Source organism: Vipera berus, assembly GCF_964194415.1.
Source record: "Vipera berus genome assembly, chromosome: 11".
Lineage (NCBI taxonomy): Eukaryota > Metazoa > Chordata > Lepidosauria > Squamata > Viperidae > Vipera > Vipera berus.
This window is the reverse complement of record NC_138214.1, coordinates 19,895,838-19,922,779: the sequence shown is the minus strand read 5'-3', so window position 1 is coordinate 19,922,779 and position 26,942 is coordinate 19,895,838. Positions and strand designations below refer to the sequence as shown.

Sequence of the window (26,942 nt, the reverse complement as noted above, 5' to 3'; positions counted from 1 at the left end):
CTTGAAATGGCCCTTCTATTTGGATTGCAAAAGAGGTGGAACGTAGAACATAGAATAAAAGGGTTGGAAGGGACCTTGGAGATCTTCTAGTCCAACCCTCTGCTCAAGCAGGAGATTCTCTACCATTTCAGACAAATGCCTGTTGAATCTCTTCTTTAGAACCTCCAGTGATGGAATACACATGATTTCTGGAGGCAAGCCGTTCTAATGGTTAATTGTTCTCACAGTCAGGAAATTTCTCCTTAGTTCTAGACTGGCTCTCTCCTTAACAAGCTTCCACCCATTACTGTTTGTACTGCCTTCTGGTACTTTGGAGAATAAGTTAACTCTCTCTACTCTATGACTGCCCTTCAAATATTGGAAGACTGCTATCATGCCATCCTAGTCCTTTTACATACCTAGCATTCTCAATCATTTGGCTCCAGATCCCATGGCATCTTTGTTACCCTCCTCTGCACTATTTCTAGGATTTCTGTCTTTGCCAAAGTAATCCCATTTCTCAAAAGACCCTTAGTAGAAAATCAGTCACACGAATCACTATGCTATTGCTCGTATGGGCTTTGAGGGTAAATCTGGGCCCCCATCCCCCTGGTCTATTTGACCCAGCTCAGCTCCAATATGTGTGGGAAGATCCTGAAACAGGGCACAGAGACTGCCTTTCTTCTTTAAATTAAGGCTACATGAAAATCTTCAGTTTAAAATGAAAAAAATCAGTCGATCCCTTTGCTGCTTGGCAATATATTGCAGAAATATTCTTGCATAGTGAACATTTTTTCTGAACCTGTTGGGAACAAGAGATATCCTATATATGGGGAGCATCTGTATTCCTTCAATTAGTACAGCAAATAAGCTTAGAAAAATAGCTTGGAAGTATTGAGAATTTCTTCCCACTCTATAGTACATGCCAGTTCGGGGTGTGTGTGTGTGTGTGTGTGTGTGTGTGTGCTTTTTTAAATAGATATTCTACAGGACTGCAAAGAAATGATTAAGGCTGTTTCTTGAGAGGTATGGACTTCAGCTCCCAGAATTCAATAATCAGCATGGAAATTGAAGTCCACACCTGTTAAAGTTGCTAAGGTTGAGAAACATGAAGTGTTCTCAAGAAAATTTCTCTCTTCTGCAATCAATTTTTCAAAAAAAGTTTCTGCTGGTCCCAGAGATCCTGAGGCAATTAGAAATGGATCCTGCCAAAAGTGCAATCCTAATCAGAGTCAATCCATGCCCTGAGCACCCTTTGCTTGTGAGCTTTCCAAAAGGCTATAGAAGGATCACATCTGATCTGTACTACTAGGGGTAATCTTTCTCCTAAAATAAAGATCCTGAAATGACCTTTGAGAATCATTTCTCTGATTCAGGCAAATAAAGAAAAAAATGCATACACAATCACACCCAGCTTGATTCATATAGCAGAAAAACGTTGATGTGTCATTGAATACACACATGCAAGGCAGTTGTTTAGCACCCTTTAATTTTTCAGTTTTAAATGAATGCTTTAAAACATATGAATTGTGCAAACCAAGAGAATACTTCTATACAGGTAAGAAAGTACATACCTGTTGTTAAAAACTGGAAATTATTTTTATAAATCAATTTTGAAATGTCTTTCTATCGTAAGCATGGGAAGAGTGGCATCTGTTTCCATATGATTTAGGTTTAACAATACGTTGAGTTCTATCAACATTGTATGGGTTCTTATTTCTTTAGTTTTTATCTGTGTTAGTTATAATTTTTACTATATTATCACTGCTGTATTTAATAATCTTGGGTGTTATATTTTACCAAATTTCAAAGACATTGTGCAAAGGAGCCTCTTGAAAGTATCAGGATTAGTCTATATTAGTCATTTCTGCATTTTTATCACAAAGTTATTTTTTATTGCTATATTATCATCTGGTTCCTCCCATCATAAACTAGCGTACCACCTGTTGGAAATTATGCCAAAGTTGTCCTGGTTATTTAAACTAAAAATGAAAGAGGTGCAAATGAATAAATGTGCATATCCTGCCTGGTCCATTCGCAGACCTTGCAGAAAGGCCCACAGTCAGCTGCAGGTTTATGAGTGAGACTTTGCCCCTCCTCATCTCCTTTAAATCTCAAGAGATTTCCTTGGGACTTCAGGTGCTGGAAGAAAATGCTTCTGGAGCACGTCTTCACTCTTTCTCGTGGCTTCTGCTTCTGAGGATCACTCCTCTTTGTCAAGGTAAGGAAACCGTCTTTTAACTTAATTGCAAACCCTTTGGGTTCACTGAAAGGAAAGTTGTTGTCAGGACTACAGTCCTAAATGGACATATGCAAATGGACATGCCAATGGAATGGCAAACTCTCAAGAAAGGTTTAGGGTACAGAGGGCCTAAACTTTATTCAGAAACTTTTCAATTGTTTCTAGTGAAAAGAAGGGAATTTGGGGAAAACCATGGTGCACGTGGATTTGATCAGTTGGGGAATTTTGAAGGAGGAAACTTGAACTCCTCTGCATTAGAAGGTATTCATTCTTCAGGAGGTTTTGTGATTTGTAGAGATCTCAACCCCAGGCTGCTAAAAAGAAAGAAATGTTACAGTCAACACATCAACAAAGTCAAATTACTTGCAAACCTGCAAAAGGATTTCTCATAAAAACAACCATCCCTAGCCAAATCCTAAAAATACAAGTCACTATCAAACCAGAGCACAGTTGTTTATTTTTAGCAGCAACTGGTGTGTGGAGCACAAGATGATGCAAATTGTAGCTATGTTGCAGGGTATTTGAATATATATTTGGATAATAAATAACTCATGCCAAATGTCTTCCTGACAAGCTACTGAATGAAATACAATTTCACAAAATGCTATAGAAATGATGTAAAAGAACAAAAGTGCCCAGTCTGCATCCCATTATAGGCTAATGAATTAGCCATGATAAGGAAACTTTATGAAGGAAATCAGTTTCAAGGAAGTCAGCAGAATCGCTCAGGACCTTCTGCAGGGCTCCAGCTAAGTGCACCTTGCCCCAGGGGTCAGATGTTTTAAACACTGTGGGAGCTGCAGAGAAAAGGGCGTGAAAATCTAATATTAATCTATCTGTTCATTTTGGAAATCTGTCATAAGACCCACCAGACAAACAAACCTTGGCTATATAGCACTATATTTCCAGGAAAGAATCTTGTGTACTGCCCAGTGAACCATGACCCAGAGCATATTTGAGTTTTCCCAGTGTAATGTCTCACTGACTTAGAACCCTATGTAGTGCAATGTTTCTCAGCCTCAGTGTCATGGTTCCGACAGACATGAACACAGAGACTGACAAATTCCTCAAAGAACATGTTTATTAGTTACAAAGTATTGGCACAGTCAGAGTGAAACTAAGTCTGGATACACACGTAACAATTCCCCAATACAAAGTTAAAAATCTCACCCATAAAGCTATGCAAGCTATGCAATTATTTGGTGGGCTTTTTTCACAACGCCCAGCCTGCAGGCTCGGGAGCAACCGATGACCTTGGTTTCCATGGGACAAAAGATTATTATGACTAGTGAAGCACCTGGGCAACCCCCTCCTCCCTCCATTCTATGTGACAAAAAATGGCTGTACCATGCTCAGTCGCAGTGTTGACACTCAGCAGCTTAAGATGCTTGGACTTCAACTCCCAGAATTCTCCAGCCAGCACAGGAGAGAAGATACCTAGAACTAAGGAGAAATTTCCTGACAGTGAAAACAATCAAACAGTGGAACAGCTTGCCTTCAGAGGCTGTGAGTGCTCCATCACTGGAGGCTTTCAAGAAGAGACTGGACAGCCATTTTTCTGGAATGGTATAGGGTCTCCTGCCGGAGCAGGGGGTTGGAATAGAAGACATCCAAGGTCTCTTCCAACTCTGTTATTCTATATTGTACTGTTTTTATTCCATCCCTTTTTTCAGATCTCGAGTCCTGGAGGGACTTTCAGCGCTTTGATGTGTTCCTCTCAGCAAATACAGTTCTCTGTCCTTTGTCTCCATTTCCTTTCGCTGGTTCTTCTGGTGGACGGAGCCACCAGACTCTATTATTTGGGGATCCATAATGTGGAGTGGAACTACATTCCGCTAGGAAAGAATGCGATCACAGGACAGAGCATTATGAATGACTCGTGAGTCTCACTTTCTCCATCCCCACAACCTGGGCATATCAAATCACTTCCAAGTTGCATACATAAACCTGAAATGTATTGCATGTGTCACAACTTGTGAGATGCGGTGGCAAGCAACTTTTATCTTTAAAAAATGAGAGAATTTCCACACTACAGTATTTATAATGTAAAAAATGTTCATTGATTATCAAAGGGAAATGTTAAAAAGTTTTCATCATAGATCAGGGAGTTTCCCTTCCCTAAAACAAGCTGCAGGGTAATCAGTCACCTTTTCAGAGGGCAGGTCCAACCATAAGCCTAGGAAATTAATAAAATTAAAACTGCTTGAAATTTTATAGGATTTCTAATTTTCACAAATTTTCAGCCATTTTCACCTCCAAGATTTCAGGCAATATTACTAATAATTTTAATTTTGTGAGTTTTTGGATATTTTTAATGCACGCTTTAAATTGATGATTTAATTTTGGGAAGTCTAAATGGTATTTTAGAAGTCTCACAGGCATATATGTCCACAAGTGGCTAATTTTTTGAGTCTACCACTGTAACATTTTGATTACTTAGTTTTACATATATGATTTGGAGCCAAATTTGCTGTGACACCATTGAATTTATGATGATGATGTTTCTGCTTAGATTCTTTCTCTGGTGACATTTTCTTGACTGTTGCCCTCAAGTCAAAGTAGCTGCCTTGTGTGGCTAAAAGGGAAAAGTAAAAGAAAATAGAAAAGAAGAGAAAGAAAAAGATGCAAAGAACTGGCTACTGATCTTCCTTACAGCAGTAATAAGTACAATTATAAATTTACCTCTTGTTTTATGACAGCATAGCTATTCTGCCTAATCATCAAAACCATAAATTGTAAGTTCAATTTTTTTGTTTCACAGAAAATGTCTGTAAAGGGTTTCCAGTCAGCAATAAACACAGATATTGTATTTTCTCTGATCAAAGAAGTCAGTTTGGCCATCTCAGCAAGTGCCATCATCATCACTGCCCATCCCTCCAATGTGGGCAGTGCTGAATTTTTTTCCATTTTTGCACATACAGTAATCTCACTGTGTAAAAACAAACTTCCATGACTGTCCATCAATCTGAAAAGAAAAACCTGTGGTCTCAATTGAATTTAATCTTTAAAATCTCTGGGGCTAGACTTATATTCAACTTATTCAGCCCCAAATGCTCCCCACTTACCATGGTTTGAAATCTTACTGGTTATAGGGAGATTCCTGTTTCATCTACAGAGAGAAACTCAAAGTCCACCCATGAGCAACATGGACTTAGAACTCCAGCTGGATAGGTTGATAAAATCCCTAATGATAGGTGTGGTTGTATAGTTCTGTGCTGCAGTAGAACAATCTTTCCACCGGTATTTTCAACTGTTGGAGCTGGAAGTGACTAAGCTGGGAGCAGAATGTGTGATTTGTCGCTTGTGGACCACGTGTAGTTCTCTGGGATCCATCATTCTGCTGGTGAACTGTAAAGTTTCGTAAGACACCAGGGACTAATGATTACATAAACAGAGAGCAAACATTCAAATTGTATTTAATTCCCTTGTCTATGGAGATTCTCGGTCATCTAGGACACAGTTATCCCAAAGGTGCTTTTTCAAAAGGCAACTGGACTTTCTTGTTTTTCTTTGAAGACATTTCGCTTCTCATCCAAGAAGCTTTTGCAGTTCAGCTTCTGAGTCAAAGCTGAAGAAGCTTCTTGAATGAGAAGCGTTTCTTGTTCCAGCAGTCCGGCCTGGCATGATAGCGTTAATTGGGGTCCCAGTTTGTTTTCACTATTGTTTTTTATTATTTTTATTGTTCAATCTGTATACATTCCTTCCTCTGTACATCGCCCCGAGTCCCTCGGGAGAAGGGCGGTTTATAAAAACTAATAAATAAATAAATAAATAAATAAATAAATAAATAAATAAATAAACGGTCTGGTGGCAAAGCTGGTGGGTACCCCCCTGTAACTGAGCCATCCAATTGGCAGAAAGTAATTGGGGTTTTTAGGCTCCTGAGGGGTATTCCCGTTTTCCCCACTAGTTCTGGGCTAATCATGCATCAGGTACATCCCGAGTCCAGCCAGACGGCTAATTTTACTGTCTTCCCAGCACCAGGTATAGAAATTTCTAGGGGCACTGTTATGGGGTCAGTTGGCCCACTCACCAATGAGTCATTCTCGTAGTCGTCTTCCGCCCCTTCTGGGCCATTGTATCGTGGAGTCGGATCTCAGCCCTCTCGGTTGTGATCCCAGAGGAGCTCTACGACTTCTTTGGATCTCAGTGTAGTCTCCCTGGGATGCGGTGAGGCTCGGGGAGGTATTCTCTTGGCCGGTGTCTTGCTGCGGCAATCCACTGCTCAATGTCCCTCTTTACCACATTTGAAGCAGGAGATGCTGTGAGATGGGGCAGGTGAAGCTCATGCAGTCTCCCCTCATTTCTCGGACTGCGGTTTGAAGCTTGGTCTCACCGGGCGATGTAGGTATTTGCGTTGATCAATCTCTACTTCCTCGGCTAGCAGGCACCAGTCATTCAGCCGTCCTGGGGCTCCGCAAGTCACGCAGGTATTTTATAGCTCTTCATTGAGGCCATCCTGGAAACAGCTTACCAGGATGTCTTCTGGCCAGCGAAGGTGATTGGCCAGCTCTCTGAATTCTTTAGTGTATTTAGCAACTAGTCTCCTTCCCTGCTTCACTGTTTTTATGCGTTCCTGCGCTTTCTTGTCTGCCAGCCAGTCTTCAAAATGTCTGCAGAGGGCAGCCATAAACCAGCTGAAATTCCACATTTTTGGTGCATTGCAATTGTACAGGGTCACCATCTAGTCAGTTGCTCCACCTTCCAAAGCTAGGGTAACTACCCGGACCTTCTTGACATCAGTAGGCAGTGTTCTCCCATAGATTTGCATGTAGGTGAACCCTTGTGCCAATTGCTTCGGGTCTCCATCAAATTTCACTCTGATCAGCTGGTTGGGGTGGTCTGCCTCTGTTTCCTTGAGACAGACGGCCTTGCCGTAGTGCTGTCTCTTGGGCTCTAACCGCTGCTGTCTCTCGGACCTCTGATTTCTCCTTCTCCGACTCTTCCTCTGATACGGGGCTTTCTTTCAGCTGCACCTTAAATTCATCGAGGGCTTTTTTCACATACTCCATTACCGCTTCCATTGTCCTCAATTTTGATTCTGACCCAGAGTGACCATCTGGCTTGATCTTCACCAGAAGGTCCGGCTTCTTCCAGGTCCCTGGAGAGGCTTGCATATGGTTTCAAACACAGGAGATCCTGGACCCATTTCTCTGCCTGGAATTCCTCCATCTGGAATTTAGTTGCGACTCTCCTGGTAAGGCAGCAGCTTCTCCAGGTTGAGTTACTATGCAGATCTCACCTTATGTAAGGACCCACCTCAGCTAACCACCCAAGAAAGCAGAACTCTTGAAACAGGCATTGTCTTAAAAGGAAAGTTTTATTAGGGGTTAGTGACAGTAGGGAAGTCAAGGCGAGATCTGAAAAAATCCTGCTTATAGTTAACCCAGCAATGTTCCTCCTCCCACCAAAGTCATAATGTCCATTTGAAATCCAGCCAATCCACAGGTGGCATGATGTGTGTGTAACTGGCACAGTTGGCGCGCATCACAAGGTCTTCTCCAGTTTTCATTTCTCTGTAACTGTCTCCCTGATAAGGGAGACACATTCCTTTCTCAAGTGGACAGAGGTGGGAGAAGAAAAGCAGAAAGCGAAAGTTATCCCAAGTGAAAGCAATTATCCCCCTCCCCCCCCAGCAGCATGGCAAGCCCCAAAGCAAATTGGAAGGCCCCAAAGGAAAGCACAAGAATATATAAGAAAGGAAGACAATAAGGATGTCAACGCTGCGACAAACCGAATTGAAGCCATTTTCATTTTGTCTTTGTTGCCACATTTTTAGTTAGAAGAAGGAGGGAGGGGGTAATTCTCAGTTAGCCAAAACAATTCACAAGTATGGGAACCAAGGTCAGTGCTGATAACATTTTGGCGGGCTGGAGCAGCTGGGAGGAGTGCCCATATTATCTAACAATTTGTGAATGTGATTTATGACAGCAATTTGGGGTGGGAAATTTAACTTGTAACTTTGTAACCTAGGGGAGGGGAATTTAGTCTTGGGTTCACCTCGGTACATGCTCATATCTTTTTTCCAAAATAAAATGTTCTTTAAGGAAGAAATCTTTGCCTTGAAGTTCTCTTAAATGGTTTCATCTATTGGAACCATGATATTGAATTTGGGGACCTGACAGAGAAGCAACCTAGAATTAAGAAGAAACTTCCTAACAGGACAATTAACCAGTGGAACAGTTTGCCTTCAAAAATTGTGGGCGCTCCATCTCTAGAAGTTTTTAAGAAGAGACTGGACAGTCACTTGTCTGAGATGGTATAGGTTCTCCTGCTTGAGCAGAGGGCTGGACTAGAAGACCTCAAAGGTCCCTTCCAGCTTCTGTTCTGTTCTGTTCTGTCCTATCCCATCCCATCCCATCCTACAAATAGCGTAAGAAACTTTCAAAGCGCTTTTAGCATCCAACCAAATTCACTGGAGTGTATTTAGGTGGAAATTGCTACCAGTATTGTCTCAACTTTCGTCTTTTTTTTTCTAGTGTAGCCTTCAGTTTCCTCCAACCTGCCAAGGACAGAATAGGTGGGATTTACAAGAAATCAATCTATAAGCAATACTATGATTCTACATACACATTAGAGATATCCAAACCTGCCTGGCTGGGATTCCTTGGGCCCATCATACGAGGCGAAGTGGGAGACACCATTACTGTGCACCTGAAAAATTTTGCTAGCCGCCCATTCACCATTCACCCTCATGGTGTCTTCTACACAAAGGATTCAGAAGGTAAATGAATTTTATCTCCTATGAACATCTGAAAGCTTGCATGTGACAGATGACTGAAAAACCCAAGCCACCATTTAGAGTTCCAACATGGCCCTGCAAAATCTAGCAAGGACCTCTGGAAATCAGATGGGGCAACCCATTCAGAACAGAACAGCTGAAAGCTTTTAACCAGCCTTAGGTATATGTATCTCTAGAACCTCAACTTCCATCACTGTTGACTGGGAATGTTGTGTGACAAATCGAGTATGTCTAAAGGATGTTATATTGGCAAAGTGTGCTGCCACCACGTGGCTGTGTGGAGAAATCACAATGTGGGCAGTCAGACCCTCCTACCCTATGATGTATCTCCTCTTCCCTCCCCTTTCTGGGATGGACTTCCTCCTCCTTTGTCCCTAGAGAGTACAATCTCCATTAGCCAGAAGACATGGGGTAACTTGCAGACTCAATATGCAGATCCTGGGAGTATTACCATTTTCTAACCTTAGAGATACCTTGGAAATATCTTGGAAATGCTGTACAAAGGTCATCTGAATGCATCCACCTACTGTATTCAACTCTACACGCAATAAAGGTATTTCTATATAAAAGGTGTTTTCTACGAGTTCAAACTATCTGGAGAGATCTGTTAATGTTAAGGAAATCTGCTTATTTAGACCATAGAGGTCTTATCAAGGGATTAATTAAAGTACAACAGCTTCGATCCAGGATCTGCATATTGAGTCTGCAAGTTACCCCATGTCTTCTGGCTAATGGAGAATGGACTCTCTAGGGACAAAGGAGGAGGAAGTCCATCCCAGAAAGGGGAGGGAAGAGGAAATACATCATAGGGTAGGAGGATCTGACTGCCCACATTGTGATTTCTCCACACAGCCACGTGGTGGCAGCACACACAGAGGGTAAACTCAAAAAAGGCTAATGACAAATTTATTGTGTTTGGACCTTGTGTAGACTATCCTACAGTTAATAATATAAAATAATATATATCAACAGATGGAGGAATTAACCATTAGATTTCTTGTGAAACCTACCTTTGACTGGATGATGTCATTGATCCCTTCTTTTAGGGGCCTTGTATCCTGATAGGTCCTCTGAAAATCATAAGGCAGATGATGCTGTCCCACCAGGAGGAAACCATACTTACACATGGACGGTTCCTGAAGCCCATGGCCCAACTGCTGATGATCCAGCCTGTTTAACATGGATCTATCATTCCCATGTCAATGCACCAAAAGATATTGCCAGTGGCTTAGTTGGGCCTTTGCTGATATGCAAACAAGGTAAATTTACTCAGAAAAATGAGATTGGTTTTGTCATTCCTTTTTGCAATGACCTTGCCTCTGCTACAATAAGCTACAAAACCTTTCTGGAATGTTCCAGGGTTCAGACTTAATTTAATTTAAGCAAATACTTATTTCAGGGTGGCCCATTTGATTTTGGTTAGAAATTAAACTTAATAACCAAGAGGTTATTAAGGAGGATGGGCAAGGTGATGATGTAACATAAATAGGCTTCCGTTTTGTACTTTTTAGACAACATTGCCTGCTTTTTTCTTGAGACTTAATGGGGAATTGTTCTTAGTTTAACAATATTAAATGTAATTTTGGGCAAAATGGGACAACTTGGCACAGCCCGCTTGCCACCACCAAGTCGCCTCTGCCAAGTTGATGCAGGATAGCTAAACATGGCCAACTCACCACAGGGACAACTTTCCATGGGCAGCCGGAGGGAGAACCAGGCAGAGCGCAGAGTGGTGGAGTCTGGAGGCTTCATACCTCCTGCTGCCCACCTCACCAACTGCCGCCACTGCCAAATGCCCCAAACTCTAAATAGCCCTGAGCTCAGTGCAATAGCAAGGGTGGCAGTGTGTGTAACCAAGATGACCAGATAGAAAAGAAGCATGATATTGATGAGATTATTATTGGTAGAAATTTTAGAAAAATCTTTATACGTATTTAATTGTTACCTATCAAATTAATAAGAATTGTATTAATTTAGGTTGCAAAGAGAATATTATTGGAAGAAGGGAAAATCAAGCAAAGTTATAATGTGGATTTTGGAATATAGAAATTAACTGTTAGTGATTACTTTGTAAATATAAATCCAGACAGCACGCTGTTTACCAAATGTCAAGATGTTTATATTAAAAAATCAATAAAATATATTTTTTTAAAAAAACGAACAAAGATGTTAGTTAAACTGATGCTGCTCTGCCTTTCTGGTCTGGCCTGAAATCATAGTATTGCTCCAGGTTTTTAAAAAGTTTTATAAAGATTTTTCATAATGTAATGTTTAAACAACTTGCTTGTTTTTAGTGAGGTGTATGGCACTTTGCAGTTCTATGCAGTGAATATTGCAAGATAGAAATATTGTAAACGCAGACTTTGATTTACAAATCATTTCATACAGCATAAACAATTCTCTGCCTTAATGTGATCTGTGGACATAGATTCAAGATGGCAGCAACAGTATGATTGATGACCCCTCCCTTCCCCCCCTTGCATGCAGTGAATCCCAGGTTGGCAGGTCATCCTGGAAGAGAAGTTGAAGCAGGTGAAATCTATAACTTTCCACCCTGTTGGTGTCCTTCATTCACTCACGTTCTTTCCTGGTCCAGGAACTCTGAAAATGCTACCTTCAAGACGCGATGATGTGGACCTTGATTTCTTCCTGATGTTTAGTGTGGTAGATGAGAACGAAAGTTGGCACCTGGATGAAAACATTGCTTCCTTCTGCACGGAGCCAGACTCAGTTGACAAGGAAGAGGAGCAGTTCAAAGAAAGCAACAGGATGCATGGTGAGCGCCCTCCTCTTTGCCTCCTGCTTTGACTGGGGCTAATGTTTTGTTTAATGAATAAGATGGTCCCCAAAGAAGCAGACAAAAGTTCAGATGTTACTGTCCAGACTTTATTAAATACAGGGGAATTATTGTTCCTGGGAAAATATCTTGTCTAGGATATAAGAATATTTCAATCTTACCTAAGTATAAAATGATTTTAAGTCATGGATGAAAATACCACTGAGTTTGTGAGAAGGAATCAATATGTTGAAAATGAATATTGCATCATTCGATACACTTTTGAGGACATTGCCCCTGTTGATCAGTTTATGATGAAAAGAACAAATACCCAGGATTTCACCATTAAAGTTATGACTCCCATTTTATTTTTATTTTATTTTTATTTTAATCCCATTTATATCCCGCCCTTCTCCAAAGACTCAGGGCGGCTTACAATTTAAGCACAAACCAATGTGCTTAGCAATAGCCTTCATTCTATGTATATGCCTGCTTATTAGGGCTTTCCCCACAAGCGGCATTATTACAAAGTCAGCTTATTTCCCCCAACAATCTGGGTCCTCATTTGATGGTGCCTTTAATTTTCCAAATTTTAAAAGGATATAACTTCAATAATGTACCGAAATGAAACTGATACAGATCATAGCATTTACCATTATGGGCTTAACTAGAGAGTTATTTAGCTCTCTTGACTAAAGCCTTCAAATTTTTGGTTTTGCCTACACTGTACTCAAAATGTGATCATTTTTCCAGCACTGAAAGCAGCAAGTAAAATAAAATAAAATTGATTGCAATTGTCTTGGGAAAGGATATTTAATTCTTCTCTTTAGATGGCTGGTGATGCTTTTGCACATGTGTAGAAAACAAGGGTCAAAAATGGGATTTTTGCTGTTATTCAGCCATCAAGAAACATACATTTGAAATTTTACAAAAATAATAAAAGAGCTGAATGGAAAAATTAACAGCTAAATGTTTGATATGTTCATTGTTTGGCTTCATTGCAGCTTTTGAAACTCTGGAGAGCCTGTGTGAATTAGAGGAGGTCTTCATAGAAACTAAGTTCACAATGTATTACTATCATAAATATAAAATATTATAAAAATAAAACCTAAATAACACATTATATAGTTTGAGTAGAGAATTAAAATATTCTTCACTGGCTTTAGTTTTTAAGGAATGTACAGTATATTTCATAAATCCCATGTCAACCTTCAAATGATTCTGTCTGCAGCATCTTTACTTCGTTTTCAGTTGCCGCTGCCATAGGAGGGGGAAGATGTGTGCTTTTAGTTTAGCCATAACAAATACATTCTTTTGTGAACCAAGGTCAAGCTGCCTAAGTTTTGGCAGGCTGGAGCTACCATTAGAAAGCAAACCAAAGTAGTTAATTGGGGATTGTGATTTATGACAACTGTAGGGGTGGGGAGTTCAACTTTTACTTTCTAACCTTTGGGGGTGGGAACTTTCAGTCTTGGGTTCATCTTTGTCAATTAAAAGTATAGCCATTAAAAGTATAGCCATTAAAAGCAGGGCTTTTTTTCTAAAAAAGCCGGAACTCTCATCTTGTTAATCTTTTATTTATATAATTTTATTTATATATTTATTTATATAATTAAACAATTATATATTCAATTCTTAACATACATTTAATTTATTGTATTTAAGGCAAATGTTCATAGAAAATTCCAAACTTTTCTCCAATTCTCGTCTGGCAAATCTTCTTGACTCCTTTCCTTCCTCTTAGTATCTATGGCCGAATGTTGTCCTCTGAGTAACCACAGATCAACGTACTTTGAAGGATCGAAAAGTCTCAAGACAAATTTGATGAACAAAAGTGCTGAAATTGTCTTAGTCTTTAATGAAGCTCTTGTTGGGGTGGCAATTAGATTCATCTGTGAAAACCCACGTTCACATTCACTTGAAGAAATAGGAATGGTATTCAGAGTCCGTATCAAATGCAACAGTTTTTCTGGATATGTCTTTTCGAGAATATATTCACAGAATCCATGAATCATTTCTCTTTCATTTAGTTGCAGTCTGATTGATAAGTTTCTAATTTCCACTTCTCCAAATGTCAGTTGAGTATTAACATCTTCAGGCCAATGTTTTTGATCAAGTACGTGAGACCAATACGCCAACTCATCGTCTTTGCTATCAAGTTATCTTTTTTCAATTGACTCTTTAATTTTGTATAAAATATACTTGGGTCAATGGGAGGATCCTTTTTTGAATCTCTTTTGTGAAGTAAAACTCCACGAAAGCGAAGATCATTTACAGCAGCAACAGCACATTTATAATAGGGCCCAAAGTTCTGTCTTCTTTCTTCAAAAACCTGTACCAGTATTTTTATTTTCTTATTTGCCTTATACAAGTCGATGTTGTGGTCCTGTAGATCCAAACCTAAATCTGACAATTCTTGGAGAGCATCACACATCAATCCTAGGTCCAATAAAAATTCTGTAGATGTTATTTTTCTTTTCAAGCCATCATAAGTGCATTTATCATTTTTATCTCTTGTAGGATCTTGCATTGCTTGTTCAAAATGATACACAAGGGATTCAAAATTATTCCATACAGCCAAAACTGTATGCAAACTAGATGACACCCATCGGGTACTTAAAATTCTTCCGATTTTCAGCAGCTCAGTCCCCAGTAATTCTGCACATGAATGCAACTCTGCTATTCTTTGGTGAAGCATGATATATGACATACCATTTATCAATAAATGATTGGAATCTATTTATTCCTGAAGCAATTTTTTCACTCCACTTTTACATCCCATCATCACAGCGGCGCCATCGCATGCCAGAGAAATCAAATATTTTTTCAAATAATCTTCTGTCATCCCATAAGAGTAAAGACATTGGAGTAAGGAATCAAATATTCCACTGGAGGAGGAAATGGCAACCCACTCCAGTATCTTTGCCATGAAAACCCTATGGACAGCACCAAAAGGCAAAACGATATGACGCTGGAAGATGAGCCCCTCAGGTCGGAAGGCGTCCAATATGCTACTGGGGAAGAGCAGAGGGCTAGTACTAGTAGCGCCAGAAAAAATGAAGCGACTGGGTCAAAGCTGAAAGGACGCTCAGCTGTGGATGTGTCTGGTGGTGAAAGGAAAGTCCAATGCTGTAAAGATTTTTTCTCCATAGGAACCTGGAATGTAAGATCCATGAATCAAGGAAAGCTGGATGTGGTCAAACAAGAGATGACAAGACTGAACATCGACATCTTAGGTATCAGCGAACTAAAATGGACAGGAATGGGTGAATTTAGTTCAGATGACCATCAGGTATACTACTGCAGGCAAGAATCCCTCAGAAGAAATGGAGTAGCCTTCATAAATAAAAGAGTAGGAAAAGCAATACTGGGATACAATCCTCAAAATGACAGAATGATCTCAGTTCGAATCCAAGGCAAACCATTCAGTATCACAGTAGTCCAAGTCTATCCCCCAACCACCAGTGCTGAAGAGGATGAAATTGACCGGTTCTATGAAGCCCTATAGCACCTTATAGAAGTAACACCAAAAAATGATGTCCTTATCATCATGGGGGATTGGAATGTTAAAGTAGGAAGCCAAAAGATAAGTGGAATAACAGGCAAGTTTGGCCTTGGAGTACAAAATGAAGCAGGGCACAGGCTGATAGAATTTTGTCAAGAGAATACGATGGTCATAGCAAACACTCTTTTCCAACAACCCAAGAGACGGCTTTACACATGGACATCACCAGACGGTCAACACAGAAATCAGATTGACTATATGCACTGCAGCCAAAGATGGAGAAGCTCTATACAGTCAGTAAAAACAAGACCAGGAGCTGACTGTGGCTCAGACCATGAGCTTCTCGTTGCAAAGTTTAGGCTTAAACTGAAGAAAGTAAGGAAAAGCACTAGGCCACTCAGGTATGAATTAAATCATATTCCTGTTGAATATACAGTAAAGGTGACAAATAGATTTAAGGAATTAGATCAGATAGACAGAGTGCCTGAAGAACTATGGACAGAGGTTCGCAACATTGTACAAGAGGTAGCAACCAAAACCATCCCAAAGAAAAAGAAATGCAAGAAAGCAAAATGGCTGTCTGAGGAATCTATGCAAATAGCTGAGGAAAGGAGGGAAGTGAAAGACAAGGGAGAAAAAGAAAGATACGGCCAATTGAATGCAGAATTCCAGAGAATAGCTAGAAGAGATAAGAATGCCTTCTTAAATGAACAGTGCAAAGAAATAGAAGAAAACGTCTTCCGGGTGGCAAGGCTCCATTGGTGGTGGCCGTCTCGGCCGTCAGCCCCGCTGTTTTCCGTAGAGCTGCCAAAAACAGCGACGATCAGCTGTTTGGCAGCTCAGAAACGCGCTCCTCGGGAGAAGAGGAGGGGGTGAGCACTTAGGCAGGGGTAGAGCTCCCCTAGATCGCCAGAGTTTAAACTCTGGTGGTTGAAGGGTGTGAGCCCCCCCGAAGCCTGAGTTTGCTCTGGACTCCGGGACGCCTCTGCTCCAAGGCTTTGGAGCAGAGCAGGACGCTGCAACCATCCCTGCCATCGATAGCTAAATGTGGATTACCTGGATGCAGGCAGAGCTGTGCAGGAGAATGCTGTAATAGCAAGTATTTGAACTTTAACTCAGAGTATTTTGTGGAAAAAGTTGCCAGCGGTGCGGAAAGTGAAAGTGCGCAATAGAATTAAGCGGTGCTAAAATGGCTTCCAAACCAACCAAAGTTCCTAGAAGTGCTGGTGCCTCGCCAGTTCAGCAGTCTTCATTACAGGCTTTGATGCCTCCTCCTGCACCCGCACCAGCTTTAACAATAAAAATTTGCAGGATGCTTTAAAAATACAATCCCCTTATTGAGGAGAAGAATACTGAGATAAGAGCAGACATTTTGGCTGCATTTCAAGGATTGGCAGTGTGTATTGAACGTCTGGATGACCGTGTGGAAGAACTTAGTCAAAATAACATGAAATTAGATGCTAAAATGCAAGATGCTGAAACTGTGATGGAAAAGATTGACAATGATGTGATAATGCTACAGTACCGCGAAATGGAGTTTGCTGTGAGAATCAGAGGTTTGAAAGAAGATCCTAAGGAAAATTTGAAAGAAATATTGGTGCAGGCTCTTGAACAGGTTTTGGAGCGTTCAGCAGAAGATATTATGGGGGATATAGATAAAATATTTCGTGTTAATTCTTGGATTGCAAGACAAAGAAAGTTACCTAGAGATGTGGTGGTCTATTTTACGAAGAGAGCAATTAGAAATGAGGTTATTCAAGCCTTCTATAATAATAGATTCACAGTTGCAGAGCAAGAAGTTCTAATTCTGAAAGAGATTCCTCCAAGAATTTTAAGGAAAAGAAAAGAATTTGCTTTTTTGGCAGAGGAATTAAGGAAATGGGATATTCAGTTTAGATGGGAGATTCCAGTAGGCATGGTGGTGATGCACGCAGGCACGAGATATCGTCTTAATACAGTTTTGCAGGCACTAGATTTTTATGCTAATATTTTCAAGGCAGGTCCCCCACCATCTTCGGAATTTAAAAGGAGGAATGGTGAAGGAGAGTGTCAGCCACGAAGGGAGAGTATACAAGGAGCGGAAGGAGTTATTCAGCTGAAAGATAGAGAATCCCAGCAAATTACAGGAGTGGATCAGATTCTGGTTCCAATGGAAGAGGTTAGAGATCAAAGAGTGACACGGGCTGCGACCAGACAAATGAGACAAGAACAAGAACAACAGAAAGCCATAATTACATCTCAAAAACCTACTTATAGTGAAACAGTGGGAGGAGCGAAACCGAAGAGAGTGCAGGTGATTCTGGAAGAGGCGCTCCAAAAGCTTCAGGTTGCAAAAGATGGCGACAAAGCTTCTACCTTGGAATGTTAATGGATTAAATTCCCCGCATAAGAGAAAGAAAGTATTTCAATATCTAAAACAATTTAAAAATGATTTTATTTGTTTACAGGAAACACATATTCAAGCAGTTGATCAAAAGTATTTGATAAACTTTAGGCTGGGTACACAGTTTATTGCCTCTGCTCCTGATAAGAAAAATTGAGTTGTTATCTACGTTAAGAACACTTTATCAGCTAGTTTAATTGAAACAGATAAACAAGGAAGATATATTATAATTGAACTATTACTAGAAGGCAAGAAAATACTTCTGGTTGGATTATATGCTCCTAATCAACAGCAAAGAGAATTTTATAAATTATTACATAGCAAGATCATCCAATTGGATTACAAATCTTATGGGAGATTGGAATGGAGTTTTGGACATACAAATCGACAAAAAAGGGCTTTTTAGAAGTACACCAAGTCATGCTAGATTGCCTAAATCATTTTTTGAGATGAAGGATGACTTGGAATTGAGAGATGTTTGGAGAGAAAGAAACTTGCAAGAAAAAGACTTTACTTTTTTTTCTGATAGGCATCAATCTCTATCCAGGATTGATTTTGTACTAATTACCAATGATTTTTTTTCTAGGATTAAGAAGACTAAGATATGTCCAAGAACTATATCAGATCATAGTCCAGTATGGTTGGAAATAGAAAAAGATAATGGAGACAGACGGTCTTGGCAACTAAATGAAAATTTGTTTAGATATCAAGAAAATGTGGAAGAGTGTAAAAAACAGATGAAAGAATTTTTTAAAATGAATATGTACAAGGGTACTTCTATTGAAATGGTTTGGGATGCAAGTAAAGCTTATATGAGAGGAGTGTTAATATATTTGAATAATAAATACAGACGTAAATTGGAATTTAGGCGAAAAGAATTAGAGGAGGAAATTAAGAGAAAAGAAAAGGCTCTAATTTTAAATCCATCTGATGGGAAGATTAAAGAGGTAATTACTTTACTAAGAGGCCAGTTTGATATGTTGATGGAAGATCAAGTGGCAACTAATTTACAGTATGCTAAACATAATACCCCCTTCATGGATTACTGCCTTGTCGTGGCGAAGGGGCTTGCGTAATTCAATGAAGCTATGAGCTATGCCGTGCAGGGCCACCCAAGACGGAAAGGTCATACCAGAGAGTTCTGACAAAACGTGATCCACTGGAGAAGGAAATGGCAAACCACTCCAGTATCTTTGCCATGAAAACCCTATGGACAGTACCAAAAGGCAAAACGATATGACGCTGGAAGATGAGCCCCTCAGGTCGGAAGGCGTCCAATATGCTACTGGGAAAGAGCAGAGGGCTAGTACTAGTAGCGCCAGAAAGAATGAAGCGACTGGGCCAAAGCCGAAAGGACGCTCAGCTGTGGATATGTCTGGTGGTGAAAGGAAAGTCCGATGCTGTAAAGATTCTTTCTCCATAGGAACCTGGAATGTAAGATCCATGAATCAAGGAAAGCTGGATGTGGTCAAACAAGAGATGACAAGACTAAACATCGACATCTTAGGTATCAGCGAACTAAAATGGACAGGAATGGGTGAATTTAATTCAGATGACCATCAGGTATACTACTGCGGGCAAGAATCCCTCAGAAGAAATGGAGTAGCCTTCATAGTCAATAAAAAAGTAGGAAAAGCAATACTGGGATACAACCCTCAAAATGACAGAATGATCTCAGTTCGAATCCAAGGCAAACCATTCAATATCACAGTAGTCCAAGTCTATGCCCCAACCACCAGTGCTGAAGAGGATGAAATTGACCGGTTCTATGAAGCCCTACAGCACCTTATAGAACTAACACCCAAAAATGATGTCCTTATCATCATGGGAGATTGGAATGCTAAAGTAGGAAGCCAAAAGATAAGTGGAATAACAGGCAAGTTTGGCCTTGGAGTACAAAATGAAGCAGGGCACAGGCTGATAGAATTTTGTCAAGAGAATACGATGGTCATAGCAAACACTCTTTTCCAACAACCCAAGAGACGGCTTTACACATGGACATCACCAGACGGTCAACACAGAAATCAGATTGACTATATGCACTGCAGCCAAAGATGGAGAAGCTCTATACAGTCAGTAAAAACAAGACCAGGAGCTGACTGTGGCTCAGACCATGAGCTTCTTGTTGCAAAGTTTAGGCTTAAATTAAAGAAAGTAGGAAAAAGTGCTAGGCCAGTCAGGTATGAATTAAATCATATCCCTGTTCAATATACAGTAGAGGTGACAAATAGATTTAAGGAATTAGATCTGATAGACAGAGTGCCTGAAGAACTATGGACAGAGGTTCGCAACATTGTACAAGAGGTAGCAACCAAAACCATCCCAAAGAAAAAGAAATGCAAGAAAGCAAAATGGCTGTCTGAGGAAGCTTTGCAAATAGCTGAGGAAAGGAGGGAAGCGAAAGGCAAGGGAGAAAAAGAAAGATATGCCCAATTAAATGCAGAATTCCAAAGAATAGCTAGAAGAGATAAGAATGCCTTCTTAAATGAACAATGCAAAGAAATAGAAAAAAACAATAGAATAGGGAGGACCAGAGATCTTTTCAAGAAAATTGGAGAGATGAAGGGAACGTTTCATGCAAAAATGGGCATGATAAAAAACCAAAATGGCAGGGACCTAACAGAGGCAGAAGAAATTAAGAAGAGGTGGCAAAATTATACAGAAGAACTATACAAGAATGAGCTTAACATCCCTGATAATCACAATGAGGTGGTCACTGACCTCGAACCAGACATCCTAGAATGTGAAGTGAAGTGGGCTTTAGAAAAGCTGAGCAACAACAAAGCTAGTGGAGGTGACAGTATTCCAGCTGAGGTATTCAAAATCTTAAAAAAGACGATGCAGTAAAAGTGCTACACTCAATTTGCCAGCAAATTTGGAAAACTCAACAGTGGCCACAGGATTGGAAAAGATCAGTTTACATTCGAATTCCAAAGAAAGGTAGTGCCAAAGAATGTTCAAACTATCGCACCATTGCACTCATTTCTCATGCTAGTAAAGTTATGCTTAAAATCCTACAAGCTAGACTCCAGCAGTATGTGGATCGAGAACTACCAGAAGTACAGGCAGGATTTCGAAGAGGCAGAGGAACTAGAGATCAAATTGCCAACATACGCTGGATCATGGAGAAAGCTAGAGAGTTCCAGAAAAACATCTACTTCTGCTTCATTGACTATGCTTAAGCCTTTGATTGTGTGGATCATAACAAACTCTGGCAAGTCCTTAAAGAGATGGGCGTACCAGACCATCTTATTTGTCTCTTGAGAAACCTATATGCGGGCCAAGAAGCAACAGTGAGAACTGGACACGGAACCACTGATTGGTTCAAAATTGGGAAAGGAGTCCAGCAAGGCTGTATACTGTCACCCTGCCTATTTAACTTATATGCAGAGCACATCATGAGAAAGGCAGGGCTAGATGAATCAAAAGTTGGCATTAAGATTGCTGGAAGAAATATCAACAACCTAAGATATGCAGATGATACCACTCTAATGGCAGAAAGTGAAGAAGAACTAAAGAGCCTCTTGTTGCAGGTGAAGAAGGAGAGTGCAAAAGTTGGGTTGAAACTTAACATTAAGAAAACCAAGATCATGGCATCTGGCCCTCTCAATTCCTGGCAAATAGATGGGGAAGAAATGTGACAGATTTTATTTTCCTGGGCTCCAAGATCACCGCAGATGGGGACTGTAGCCAAGAAATTAAAAGACGCTTGCTCCTGGGGAGGAAAGCCATGGCAAACCTAGATAGCACACTAAAAAGCAGAGATATCACCCTGTCAACAAAAGTGCATATAGTCAAGGCTATGGTCTTCCCAGTTGCAATGTATGGCAGTGAAAGTTGGACCATAAAAAAGGCTGAGCGCCAAAGAATTGAGGCCTTTGAACTCTGGTGCTGGAGAAGACTCCTGCAAGTCCCTTGGACTGCAAGGCGATCAAACCGGTCAGTCCTAGAGGAGATCAACCCTGACTGCTCTTTAGAAGGCCAGATCCTGAAACTAAAACTCAAATACTTTGGCCACCTAATGAGAAGGAAGGACTCACTGGAGAAGAGCCTAATGCTGGGAAAGATTGAGGGCAATAGAAGAAGGGGACGACAGAGAATGAGGTGGCTGGATGGAGTCACTGAAGCAGTGGGCGTGAGCTTAAATGGACTCCAGAAGATGGTGGAGGACAGGAAGGCCTGGAGGAACATTATCCTTAGGGTCGCGATGGGTCGGACACGACTTCGCAGCTAACAACAACAACAACATTCCTTCTGCTGTTGCTTTTTCAAGTTCTGCCAAGTCCAAAAACAAATTTACTGGTGAATTCATTCCCATACCTTCAATACAGTATCGAACAAATACTATGAGGGTGTGTTTTTTTTTTGCTTATTGTGGTTGATTCATCAATTATCAATGAAATTTTATTATTGGATCAAACAATTTCTTTAACCACAGTTTTCCTCATTTCTTCACTTATATGATTAACAATATATAATCTTAAAGGGCTTGCCATTGTGATAGAAGATTGCTACCACTGCTCCAGGTTTGGCTAACTTAAATATGCATAGCATAATTAGATTTATTGTTGCTGCTAAAGCTATCCGTTATTACGGATTCACATTTCCCATGGATTGTCTTCTGTCCATGAGAGGGAAACTTGGTAGATTCTAAATTTCATAATTTTAGTTATTCCTTTGTGGCAGGGTATATATGAGAACAAGCTGCAAAAGTCTTTAAAAACATGTTTCTCACATATTTATATTTTTGAATCATAAATATTAAATCTTTTTTCTTTCCAATGATCCAAACTAATGCTTTAGAAATATAATTTCCAGTTTTAGCTACAGTAAACAAGCAAATTACACTAAAGCTAAATTTAACGTTACTTGTTAAAGATATTTACTATATTTCAGAATTAGTATTCTTTCAGTCACAATCTTATTCCTATTCAATTTGGCTGATTTTAAAATGCGATGTAAAATCATAAGCACATAAAAAGAAAACAGCAGAAACAGCTGCAAATTAACTCAACATTTCTATGCTTGACAACATTTCCATTTAATCAAAGTCCTTGCTCTTTCCAAATCTATTTCAGGGTTTACTTTCTATATACACAAACAATGGGAAATGAGTTTCTGGGCTGGTTCAAATTTTTTACACATTCCAAAAATTTCAGGTAATGTATCTGTTCCATATAAATGTAAAAGCATCATAGGCTCTGTATTTGTACAATGGCCAATTATCTCAGTGTGCAGAAACGTGGATAACTACAAACAGAAGTTGTAAGCCCTCTCCTTGACTTCAGAGTCATCCTGGTGAAATAGTCAGCATATAAATTTAATAAATAACTTTTTTTTTCAAATGCCTCTATCAGGAATAGAATTTGAATGAATTTTCAGAAAAGCAAATGTTCTGTGCGGGTGGTACTAAGCTCCCAAAGATCTAGCATGGGATAAATGAATTCTTCCTAATAAAATTAACTTCCTGCCTTTTTCTAATCATCATTTCTTCCCTACAGCAATTTGAAAAGTAAAACAAAGTGAAACAAACCACTACTCCCTCCATGCAAGGAAAGTTTCCTTGAGTCATACTTGTATATCCTATTTGCAAATAATATCTTACTTACCTAGTTGAGATGGTGTAGTTGGAGAGCAGGGAGGAGTGCAAAATTCCTCCCTTCGCTGCAACATTTGCCTGCCGAGTCTTTTGGCAAGCTCAACAGCCATTCCTATTGGCTTCCAAAAGCCAATAGCATAGCTGACTCAGGAATTCTGGGAGTTGAAGTCTATGAGTCATAAAAGACCAAGCCTGCAAACAGCAGCACAGCTTGTGCAAAAGCTTTTTTTTTTTTTTTTGCAAAAAAAAAAGGTGCCGGAACGCCGTTCTGAGCGTTCTATGAGAAAAAAAGCCCTGATTAAAAGTATTCTTTGAGGAAAGCAGTTGCCTCAGAGTTCTTATTTCTACTGGTATTATCTATCAGAACCATGACATCCCACTTAACAAAAAATATCCAAAAAGTTTATTACTCGGCCATTGTCCTTCTTAGGTCCTACATGTAAAGGAACCTTAGAATATGGGCCTGTCAACTAGCAATGCTTCATTGGTAAAGTAGTATTGTAGTGAATTGATTCCTTGAAGGAAGTTAAGTGTAAAAATGTTAAAGTGATATTAAATTATACTGAAAACATTTGGAAATTCTCAGTGTATGAAGACCTTTGGAAAATATTGTGCTTGGACCCATACAAAGAAGGTGATCATGTATTCCTGGAAAGAAGTTTGTACTTCAGACTATGGCTATGTCTACTTTTTCCCCCTTTGTTTATTGGTTTTGTTTTGGTGGGCTTTTTAAACATTTTTGTGGGAACGGCCAGAATTTGGTCTCCCAAGAATTTGGTTTTTCACCTTTCAGCCTTTCCGTGCCTTCCTAGTTGGGCCTCTCTGTAGCTTCAGTGCAGAGCACACTCTCCTGGCTGGGAGGGGGGCCTGGCATGTGGGAGGTTTGGGAAACGCTATGATAAAGACTTCACATACATCTTATGCTATCTTGTTTTTGTGTGATCTCATAAGCACCTGAGTATCCAATTATTTCTGTGTATCCTGTTTGTGTGAGACTGATGTAATTTTTGTAATATTGGAGGTGAATAAAAGTTCAGCGGGCAGTGTACTCTCCAGAGTTCTTTTGGAGACGAGGCTGCCCTGCTGGTTCAGGACAACTCTATCGACCCGGGTCTTAATTCTTTTCCCTTCAATTTTGATTATTTTTAAGCATATAGTTTGTCTTATAATAATCTATAGTTTACATTATTGTATATTTGTTATTAACCATTATTAAGAGGCATTGTTTTTTTTAGGAAAATGTAACTACAATTTTTATTTCTTTTTAAGGAAAGGACCCATGCCAGTCCTGTCCTGTTTTATCCAAGGGTTAACCCAGAACCCCCTCCCCCTGTGACTTTCCTCTTTCTTTCTGCAGCCATTAATGGTTATGTCTTTGGGAACCTCCCTGAGATCACAGTATGTGCCGGAGATCGGGTCTCGTGGCATCTCTTTGGGATGGGCAGTGAGATTGATGTCCACACTGCCTTCTTCCATGGACAGACACTGATCAGCCGAGGACACCGGACTGATGTGGCCTCCCTTTTCCCAGCAACCTTCGTGGCAGCTGAAATGGTCCCTCACAATGTTGGGAAATGGCTGTTGACCTGTGAGGTCTCTGACCACTTGCAAGGTGAGCACCCTCAGTCCTTGGAAGTCACCCACCACAAAGAAGAGCCAAGCTCTTCCCCATTTTGCTTGAGAAGAGAGGGGAGAGCTGAACCAAACTCATAACACATTCTTCTTTCAGGGCCATGCTCTGAATCAGTTGTCTGTGGGATATGGTCAAAGAAGTCAAGATGGCAGCTGTGACACTGCATAGAAGAAGCTGTTCTTTTTATGTGTGGCTTCTATTAGACCATTATCACAGCTGTCATCTCAACTTTTTGATCATATTCAGAGGACATCTTAGTATCTTTGAGGAAGTACTTTATAATCCATGAAAAAAATGGTACTGCAGTTGGGCCTTCTTTTTTTGGCTGAAAGAAATCAGATACCACAGTTGTTCTAGCAATTTATAATATCACACTCTGAACATTTCCTAGATCTAGAACATTTTCTAGATTTTCTAAATCTAATGCTTTTAGGAGAACTCCCTCTTCCCAAAGACAGGAAAAACAACTAAAAATAATTCAAGGGAAACACCACAGAAAGGAAGGAAAGCTAGAATAAATTGCAGCTTCATATGTGATAAGTATGATTTTTGTATGATAAATATTTTAATAAATGAGTGAATATGTGAATACAATGAGAATGTGAATACAAAGGTAGAGAAAATACTTAACAAATATGCCAACGATACCAAATAGTTGGATAGGGCAACTAAAGCCTTACCATTTCAGACAGGTGGCCGTCCAGTCTTTTCTTAAAAACCTCCAGTGATGAAGCACTCATAACCTCTGAAGGCAAGGCGTTCCACTGGTTAATTGTCCTTATTGTTAGGAAGTTTACTCCAGGTTACTTCTCTCCTTGATTAGTTTCCATCTATTGTTTCTTGTCTTACCTACTGGTGCTTTGGAAAATAAATGGACCCCCTCTTTTTTGTTGGCAACCTTTCAATACAACTATCATACCTCCCCTAGTCCTTTTTTTCTCTAGACTGGCCATACCCAAATCCTGCAACCGTTCTTCATATGTTTTAGTCTCCAGGCCTTTAATCATCTTAGTTGCTCTTCTTTGCACTTTTTCCAAATTCTCAACATATTTTTTGTAATGTGGTGACCAAAACTGGATGCAGTATTCCAGGTGTGGTCTTACTAAGGATTTTTAAAACAGTACTAATACTTCATGTGGTTTTAATTCTATGCCTCTGTTTGTACAAGCAAGGATTACATTAGCATTTTTGGCTGATTATATATATATATATATATTAGCCAAAAATACTAATATATATATGATTATAGAGTAAAATACAAAATACAAAGCAAATAGTAGGGCACAATGGGGAGGGAAAAGGGAAAGGAAAGTGAGGGGGAGAAAGGAAAAAGAGAAAAAAGACATTGACTTCTGACTTCCTCTGTTGCAGTAGAATGAAGTATTAACATCAAGCCTCAACTTTTTACTTTTCCATAATAGTATAACTAGACATTTCTGTAACAACAAATCAATCTAATCAGTAAAACCCAAAATCAAAGTGTCAGTTTTTTCCACCTCAAGCACAAAATCCAATCTCCGTGTAGAAACAAAAGTACTTATATTCTTTAATCAGAACAGTTACTGCTTTTAAGCCAGGTTTCACATAATCTATACTTGTACCTTTGGTTTTTCCTGCCCATGTGTAAAAACTTGATTTTCTCCACATTAAATTTCATTTTGTTGGATAGGGCCTATTGTTTGAGTCTGTCAAGATCTTTTTAGATCCTGAGCTTGTCTTCTGGGGTGCTTGCTATTCCTGCCAACTGTCATGTTTCCGACTTATGGGCTTTTCAAGTGACTCTGAGGCATTGTTTTCCTTAAAAGTCCTTTATTAGCCTAATACACCGGCAAATGCTTGCTCAAAGGAAGCTGGAATCTGAAATCTCCGCCCCTTGTACAACATATTAAAACACAATTCTCCACCTTTCTAATTTAATCGTATTCTCCAATTAATTTAAAGAATCAGTTTCCCTTCTGTTAGAAAACCCGCCAAGGTCTTATCTTCTTTAGTTAGAGATGGCCTTGAAAGTACAATCCTACTCGTCCCCCCTCCCAACCTTAAATTCAGTCTCTTAAAGCAATACACAAGTTTAACATATGAA

General features: G+C 39.8%; 1 protein-coding gene across 5 annotated transcripts in view; it reads left to right on the top strand.

Moving 5' to 3' along the window:
* Window positions 1–26,942, top strand: part of HEPH (hephaestin) — a 114,641-nt gene that overhangs the window by 5,683 nt on the left and 82,016 nt on the right. For 3 of the 5 annotated variants that reach the window (XR_014027596.1, XM_081336708.1, XM_081336706.1), the window contains exons 2-7: window positions 2,119–2,200; window positions 3,895–4,100; window positions 8,701–8,945; window positions 10,010–10,222; window positions 11,560–11,739; window positions 24,584–24,838. Coding sequence is in view for 4 of the 5 variants with exons in the window: in XM_081336708.1 (XP_081192834.1) it covers window positions 3,928–4,100; window positions 8,701–8,945; window positions 10,010–10,222; window positions 11,560–11,739; window positions 24,584–24,838 (1,066 nt within the window). In the remaining variant the exon portion in view is untranslated. Of the gene's footprint in view, window positions 1–2,098; window positions 2,201–3,894; window positions 4,101–8,700; window positions 8,946–10,009; window positions 10,223–11,559; window positions 11,740–22,713; window positions 22,787–24,583; window positions 24,839–26,942 lie in introns of those variants that run through there. The other 2 variants (XM_081336707.1, XM_081336709.1) reach the window with 2 other exon arrangements.